The sequence below is a fragment of the Branchiostoma belcheri genome, unplaced genomic scaffold (genome assembly GCF_001625305.1).
Source record: "Branchiostoma belcheri isolate BF01 breed outbred unplaced genomic scaffold, Haploidv18h27 scaffold68, whole genome shotgun sequence".
Classification (NCBI taxonomy): domain Eukaryota; kingdom Metazoa; phylum Chordata; class Leptocardii; order Amphioxiformes; family Branchiostomatidae; genus Branchiostoma; species Branchiostoma belcheri.
The window spans coordinates 229107-237902 of NW_017804331.1; the positions used below are offsets into that span (position 1 = coordinate 229107).

Consider the following 8796-nt stretch of genomic DNA (forward strand, 5'->3'; position numbering starts at 1 on the left):
AGATAACGTATGGATCATGGGCTGGTAAGGAGCATGAAACTGGATTTGCTGTCATGGATTTAGAGTATATACTGTTGGAAGAAATTTACCAAGCGATTATTTGAACTTCAGATGATGGGGACGTGTCTGACAGCAGCCCTGACTCTGACCAGGAGTTCATCAGTTACATCATCACCACTCATGGGCACTTCAAGAGCCAGAAGGTCACCAGGTTATGTGTGGAGTCCTGCCCGCTTAACATAGAAGTTATTCATCACAGACTCAGTTACGTTGGTAAAGGTTAGACATCCAGGTACTAATAAGATAAGCCAAAAAGCAGTTGCTTACAGCAACTGGATATGAGTATATCATTAAGAAGTATTTCATCTTCCATCCACCAAAAGGAAAAGATAAACATTAGAAACTTATATATAGAAGAGTTGTTGAGGAGGTTTATCAGTCACATATAGTACATTAACAGATAGTAGAATATTCATCAATCAGTGACTGTTTTGAAAGGTAGCTAACATGTACCTCCAAATTTTTTATGTCTAATGTGCCTCTTGATCACGGAGTGACCTACTAGTCTTGAGAAAACACAAGACTAGATCGAGAACAGTTATTTTGCAACATTTGCTAACATGAAACCTGTTTTGCTGCAGTGTTGCGTTCATCAAGCGAGGGCCTGTTATCGAGGCGGATAAGACCATTGCCTCGCAGGTGCGCGTGATGACGCTCAGCGACGGCTCGCCGTACGAAACGCTTCACGCCATCGTCAGTAACTCCGTGGCTCCGTACTTCAAATCCTACGTCCGCGAGTCGGGCAAGGCAGACAGGTGTGTAGAGCTCTGTTCTGTTATACATGTATAATTATGTATTCCAACATTTCATGAATGGACATCACGGCAAACTCATATCATGTCAACTTATTTTAAGCCGCCACCAATACAAGGACAAATGAAGGACAGACAATACTCATTTTCATCCGAGTGAAGTGAGGAAGTTCGTGTAAAGTGCATTTCCCAAGGGCACAAGATCAGTACCATGTCAGGACTCGAACCCGGGACCTCTTGGTTCCGAGTCGAGCACTTTGTTGTTACGCCACGTGACTCCACATCTAGAGAGCACTACAACACTGTTAGTTTGCATTTTATGCTGCCTGATGTTATAGTAATCAAAATCTTAGTCGATTTTGTATCGTCTATACAAGGTTGTACTGTCTTGACATTGTGTTCCTGATTTAAAAAGGATGCCATTTCTTCATGTTGGAGAGAAACATGTATGTATGCTACTGGATAGATAAATGCTTGACACTGAATTTATAGTTTTTTAAAGAAAAAACTTGTGTAGGTGAAAAACTTATAGTTGTAATTAGAGCTGTGTACCTAAACAAATTTTAGGTACAGGTACAGGTACAGGTACACAGGTTCAGGTACAGGTCCGGACCTGAACCTGTACCTGAACAATTCGACCAATTTATATGCTCTTCTGAACTCCTTCAATAACAAAAAAAACATAAATAAACTTGATAGTTAAGGTTTATTCTTTGTTTATGGCGAATGCTCAGATAAAATATAGGTGTTTTTGTTTTCATGAACACACTGTCCTTACACAGGGACCCTTTGTTAACCAGCTATTTACACATTTGAGGTCACAAATAGGCATAAAATTGGTGTGAAATTGTTTAGGTACAGTACCGGTACAGAGGGATTAGGTATTTTGGACCTGTACCTAATCAATTTTTCCGGTACAGTATCGGTACTGTGTACCGGTACACAGCTCTAGTTGTAATTGAAATCAATCCAATAATTTTAATCTTAGAAGTTAGAATTAACATTTTTCTGAACTGCTTCATAGGGATGGAGACAAGATGGCGCCGTCTGTTGAGAAGAAGATAGCTGAGCTGGAGATGGGGCTGCTGCACCTGCAGCAGAACATCGACATTCCGGAGATCACCCTCACCATCCACCCCACCGTGGCCGGGATCGTCAAGAAGGTGCAGCTCCAGAAATAAACTGACTCTTACCAAATGTAGAACGTAGCGGTACAAACAGAGTAGTGTCCCATACATGATCCATCTATTGAACAGTCACTGTTTGTCTTAGACACAGTACGTCAAAGACGTCGTGAATAATGATGTGGATATTTGCGTTAACGCCTGTGTACGTAAATGTAAATATAAATGTGTTCGGCCATGATGTACAACTGGACGTAATGCAAAGTCCATGTTTTTTATGAATAAAACACCATTTGATTGATTGATTGATTGATTGATTAATTGATTGAAGGTGCACGAGGAGGAGGGGCGCAAAGCCAACGTGTCCGACTTTGGGAACCGCGTGGAGGACTCCACTTTCCTCAACGCCCTGCAGCACGGCGTCAACCGCTGGATCAGGGAGATACAGAAGGTGGGCAGCATGGTTTTGGTTTAGTTTTCCTTTAATGCCCACAATCATGATGAGGATCTTTCTGGCATACTCATTTAACCTGAGCAAAGTGAGGAAAGTCAGGCCACACTGACTTAATTTTATGGATGACATCCTCCGAAGACCCACAAACTAGTGCGCGTGGGCAAATGAAAAAAAAAAATTCCTGCCAAAAATAAAAATGCTACTAAACCACAGGAATACAAAGCTGGTATTGTGAATTTGTGGCAGTACACAGCGACGTAGACAACAAGCCAGCACATGCTGGCTTTTTGCGGAATTTATGATTCGGCACTGTACGTATGTATCAAGTTGAGTCGTGGAGCTTCGGTAGCCTTGGTGCTGTCCTCCAGGATGTGCCTAACTGTATTTGTTGCTTGAAATATTCATCAAACTGAAAATGAATGTGGTCATTCCTGTCATTAGATTCTTTGTGGTGTTTTTCAATGTACATGTATATGTGACCCTGCGTTGAATGTTTCAGGTGACCAAACTTGACCGTGACCCTGCGTTGAATGTTTCAGGTGACCAAACTTGACCGTGACCCTGCGTTGAATGTTTCAGGTGACCAAACTTGACCGTGACCCTGCGTCGGGTACGGCCCTGCAGGAGATCAGTTTCTGGCTGAACCTGGACCGAGGCCTGCTCTCCATCCAGGAGAAACGGGAGAGTCCGGAGATTCACCTCACGCTGGACATCCTCAAACACGGAAAACGCTTCCACGCAACCGTCAGCTTCGACACTGATACAGGTGCGAACAGGCAGAATATGATATGCCTTTATCTTGTCTTGTTTAGGTACTGCACAACACCCCTAGATTGAGGTAAAGCGTGCAGGAGAGCTGTGCGATGCGTTATTGCTGCTTCCTCAGGTGTTGTAGTACTGCAGCGTTGAACTTCGTAGGTTCCGCAGTATCAGTTATCTCTTGGGGCAAAATGTTCCAATCTCTGACAGTTTGTAGAAAGTATGAATATTTGTAACAGTCTTTGTGAAACGTTAGTGGCTTGTATGAGTTTGAGTTGAAGTGTCGCGATTGGCGCGGGATAGGCGTCAACAAGGTTTTGACCGGAAGGGCTGTTTTTGAGTGTCTTGCTTTTTGAATTAATGTGAGTCTACTTGCTGTGCGTCTGTCCTTTAATGTGTCCCACCCTAAAACGACCAATTTGGTAGTGCTGGCATATGTATCATAGGTACTTGAAACGAATCTGGCCGCTCTTTTCTGGACTGATTCTAGCTTGTGAATATGTTCCTTGCAGTACTGATCCCACGCAGCGCTAGCGTATTCTAGATGTGGTCTGACTAGACTAGTGTATGCATTCATCTTAACTGATTTAGGACAACTGTAGAGGTTGTGTTTAACAAAACCTAATGATTTATTTGCTTTAGAAGTAATATGATGGATGTGTTCTGTCCAAGAAAGTTTGTTATTCAAAATAACACCTAGGTATTTGTGGTTATTTGCCTCAGCTAGTGTGTGGCTCCCTAGTTTGTATTCAAATAATTTAGTTTTGCGTTTGTGGGTGTAGTGCATGACGTAGCATTTGTCAGGATGTAGTTCCATTTGCCAATTGCTCTGCCATGCGTCTAACATATTTATATCATCTTGTAATAGGGTGTGGTCGTTGTCATTGTTTATTTCTCTGTAAATAACACAATCGTCGGCAAAGAGCCGGATGTTAGAGTTAAGGTTGTCAGCCAAGTCGTTAATATATACTAAGAACAATAAGGGTCCAAATACGGCGCAGGGGTTTTTCTAGAAAAATTTGGCATGAGGGAGCAGTAGCACGGCGAGGGAGCGAAGCGACCGAGGGGGGGCTGGTGCGGAAGGGGGGATCCCCCCCTTCCTTCATGTGAAGCCTTTGAAAATTTGATGTTGAAATGGGACATTTTGAGGCTACTTGAGGGGGGGAAATTTGAACTTTTAACCTCAATGTACCTTTCCCAAATTTCTATTCATGCATTGCAGTACAATCAACAGTACACACAATCTGCAAATCACCCTTTATACACTTACACAATTAGTGATCAATGTTACTAGTAGCTCCAGATGACAACATTGGGTTTGCCACAAGCTGAAACCTTTCCCATGGCACAATTGCAACACATTCATCCAAGCTGCTACAAACTCAGGTCTCATGTTTCACTTCAGAGCCTGTTCTATAGTATGCAAATGAAGGAGGTCTAGCTACATGTCTTGAGCAAGTTCTCAATGAACATTGTTTATTCCATTCAAACTTTTACTACTAGAGCTAAATTTTCAAGTTTGTGGTAAGAGTGTGGAATTTTTATGAGAGTAACATAGTTTGTAATGCTAGAATGTATTGTTATGTGGTGTTGTTTATTGTATTTTTACTGGAAAAAGATAATTTAGAAAAAGACTTAGGCTTCAATCTGAAAATTGATATGAGGGCTGCTATGTGAGGGCACAGCGCCCTTGTTCCCCTGTTCAGAAAAACCCCTGATTAATAGGTACCCTGGGGTACTCCAGAAACTACTTCTGTCCAATCTGAGTGTTCCCCCCCAACTACCACCCTTTGTTTACGTTTTTTTAAGAAGTTAGAAATCCACTGGAGGAGCTTACCTCTAATACCATAATTATGTAGTTTTAAGAGAAGACGGTTGTGGGGTACCTTATCGAAGGCTTTGGCAAAATCAGTTATGATTAGATCAGTTTGTGATTTGGAGTCTAAGGAAAGGGCTAAGTCATTGGTTGTTTGAACAAGTTGAGTCTCACACAAATGTTTCTTCCTAAAACCGTGTTGATTTTCAGTTAAGATCTCTATCTCTTCCACTGTGTTTTGTATCTCTCCATCTTGTAGCCAATTTGGCTGATCACAAAAACTGTGCACCTCTGGTGGTCATCTGCCATTCTAGTCAGCTGTACCGCTTTCGCTCCCAACAAGTCCTTACATGTCACTGAGCCATGTTCGGCGGGGCATCCCTGTGGCCACACCCCCTAGCCCTCCACCATTCCTTGTAAGATTGTATTTGGTACAGTAATCCTTTCACTCTGGATTCTTGCCAAACCACTGCAGTTTGTTCTTTTTCACTATGGACATGAAGGTGGAAACAGTCTGAAGCATCATTATATTTTAGAAGGGTCTGTACCAGGCTTTTAGCTAGGATTTTCTTCTTGCATGTCCATTTTTTTTTGTATGCCATGCGCAGCGTATTGGGGGGCATTGAAATTCATAATGCTCTCACACACTACTTTCTGTATTTTGAAGTGTAAATTTTGAGGAATTTGAGTTTTTTTCCTTCAGCAAACCATCATTTTTGTATTTATAGTAAGGCTGAAGGGAGGCATGTGGGTTGGGAATGGAAAAAATAAGGCGTCTTTAGGGTGTCCTACCAAAAAGTTGGGCGTCCAATTTCTTACTATTTTCAGTACAGGGCGTGCAAAAGACACCCTGGACACCTACCCAGCTAAAACCCTGGTCAGTTTGATACTCAATTTGAAATTACTGCAAAGTTTAAGAGCTTTTCTGCTGTCTGCTGTGTCCAGGTCTCCAGCAGGCGATAGACACCGTGAAGGACTACAACAACCTGATGCGGGACTTTCCCCTGAACGACCTGCTGGCAGCCACCGAGCTGGACCGGATCAGACTGGCGCTCACCGCCATCTTCAGCCACCTCCGCAAGATCCGCAACACCAAGTACCCCATCCAGCGGGCGCTGCGGCTGGTGGAGGCCATCTCACGGGACCTCAGCACTCAGCTGCTCAAGGTGGGACCATTTTTAACACTAACTCATACACACACATACACACAAACACACACATAACATACACATACACACACATACACATCTCACGGGACCTCAGCACTCAGCTGCTCAAGGTGGGAACATTCTTCATCCACCCACCCACCCGTACACACACACACACACACACACACGCACCCATAGACTAACCCACTCATACACACACATACACATCTCACAGGACCTCAGCACTCAGCTGCTCAAGGTGGGACCATTTTTAACACTAACTCATACACACACATACACACACACACATATACACATACACACACATACACATCTCACGGGACCTCAGCACTCAGCTGCTCAAGGTGGGAACATTCTTCACCCACCCGTACACACACACACACACACACACCCATAGACTAACCCACTCATACACACCCATACACATCTCACAGGACCTCAGCTGCTCAGGGTGGGAACATTTTTGTGGTGGGAACGTTTTGTGTCATGTAGATACCAGTAGTTTGTTATATTTGGTGTTTTGTGTTATACATTGCATGTTCTTGGCCCCCGTCGGCTGAAGCACATCACCCATGAGTTACAGTAGTGATATTTGGTGTTTTGTGTTGTGCAGGTCCTAGGCACCCGTCGCCTGATGCACATCACCCATGAGTTATAGTAGTGATATTTGGTGTTTTGTGTTGTGCAGGTCCTAGGCACCCGTCGCCTGATGCACATCACGCACGACGAGTTTGAGAAGGTGATGGGGGCGTGCTTCGACGTGTTCGGCTCCTGGGACGACGAGTACGAGAAGCTGCAGGGGCTCCTGCGAGACCTCGTCAAGAAGAAGCGAGACGAGAGCCTCAAGATGGTCTGGAGAATCAACCCGGCACACAAGAGGCTGCAGATGAGGCTGGACCAGATGAGGAGGTGGGTGGATGGATGGATGGGTTTGTGGATGGGTGGGTGGGTTTGTGTATGGGTTCATTTATGGGTGGATTTCTGGATAGGTACCTGGCTAGATAGACGATTAGACAAGAACTGGTGAACGGCAGTACTTATGCACATATAACTTCTGCTTCTCTATTTCACATGTCAGTACAAGTTAAAGTACCCAGGTACAAGTCACAAGTAAAGGCTTATGTGCAACACTAATGTTTGTCCAGTTGAAATCTGTGCTCAGCTGATGCTGTTTCCTCCCAGGTTCCGTCGGCAGCACGAGCAGCTGCGAGGCGTGATTCTGCGCGTCCTGAGGCCTGCGGTCCAGGCTACAACTCCGACCAGCCCCGAGGGAGAGGCCTCCAGTCCGGTCAAGACTACGGAGTTCCTGCTGGATGCAGCAGACGCCAACGCCATCGAGGTGAGAGAGGTTATAAGTCAATAAACTGGTGGACGTATCAACTACTAAGTACCTAAAACCAGCGCAGAAGAGAACAAGAACTGATAGTCATGCCTTCAAGTACCAGAGTTATCAACCAAGAATCTCGATGTGTTCAAAAACTCATTCCTTCCTAGAACTATCGCAGAGTCGAACTCACTGTCACCAATTACGTTGGGGCATTGTCATTAGATAGCTTTAAACAATGTTTAGAGCTGCTGCCGCGCCGCGTTCCTGCAAAGCTGGTGTGTTATGCCGAAGGCTGGTTATACCGGCTATTCAGATACAGAAGCTGGTGTGTTGCGCCGAAGGCTGGTTATACCGGCTATACAGATACAGAAGCTGGTGTGTTATACCGGCTATATAGATATAGAAGTTTCAGAGCTGGTATGTTAACTTGAACACATCTGCTTGTACAGGGCTCGAAATCCTAAGTTTTTCTACACACCTGCCCTGGTGTAGGTTGCATGGAAAATTACCAGGCAGATTTTACCTACACCATTCAGAATTTGAAAAGTTTGATTTTTCTTCTACACTAGTCTTGATAGGAAGTATCAATGTGGAAAATAAAAAAGTCACCTGTATGTATATGAACACAGGAGGTGAACCTGGCGTATGAGAATGTGAAGGAGGTGGACGGACTGGACGTGTCGAAGGAAGGGACGGAGGCCTGGGAGGCCGCCATTAAAAGGTAAGCTTGTCCCTTCTACTTCAGGCAGTGCAATTCCTGTATAACGTAGTCATTACAAGCTTTATTTGTTGTTTCGTCTTGTTAAAACTTAGATTAACTTTCCAACAATTGGTAACATTTTTTGTGCTCAAAGAGTGTTTGTTAAGTTTCCTGACTGGCTTCCAGATCACAGAAAAGCAGGCATGTGGTTAGAGTGATAAATTTTGGTGATGTCATTTTCTTAATCAAGAGTGCAATAATTACAACATACGGTGGATCACTAGGCAGCAAATCCTGCTGTTGTTGTGCTCCACACACCATAGAACACACAATACAGCACTAAATAGTACAGCTGAGCAATACAGCATACACACAGCTCATCCCTCCACTTGTCCCACAGGTATGACGAGCGGATTGACCGCGTGGAGACCCGGATCACGGCCCGTCTGCGAGACCAGCTGGGCACCGCCAAGAACGCCAACGAGATGTTCCGCATCTTCTCGCGTTTCAACGCCCTGTTCGTGCGGCCGCACATCCGCGGAGCGATCCGCGAGTACCAGACACAGCTCATCCAGCGCGTCAAGGACGACATCGAGTCGCTACACGACAAGTTCAAGGTCAGATCTCGCTTGTCA

At 44.5% G+C, this 8796-nt stretch overlaps 1 protein-coding gene across 1 annotated transcript in view; it reads left to right on the plus strand.

The window, feature by feature from the left end:
• Positions 1-8796, plus strand: part of LOC109483988 (cytoplasmic dynein 1 heavy chain 1-like) — an 82257-nt gene that overhangs the window by 3318 nt on the left and 70143 nt on the right. Inside the window, 10 exon segments of the mRNA XM_019787145.1 lie at positions 112-211; positions 642-815; positions 1837-1975; positions 2268-2387; positions 2970-3156; positions 5911-6131; positions 6823-7043; positions 7317-7473; positions 8091-8182; positions 8562-8778. Coding sequence (XP_019642704.1) covers positions 112-211; positions 642-815; positions 1837-1975; positions 2268-2387; positions 2970-3156; positions 5911-6131; positions 6823-7043; positions 7317-7473; positions 8091-8182; positions 8562-8778 — 1628 coding nt within the window.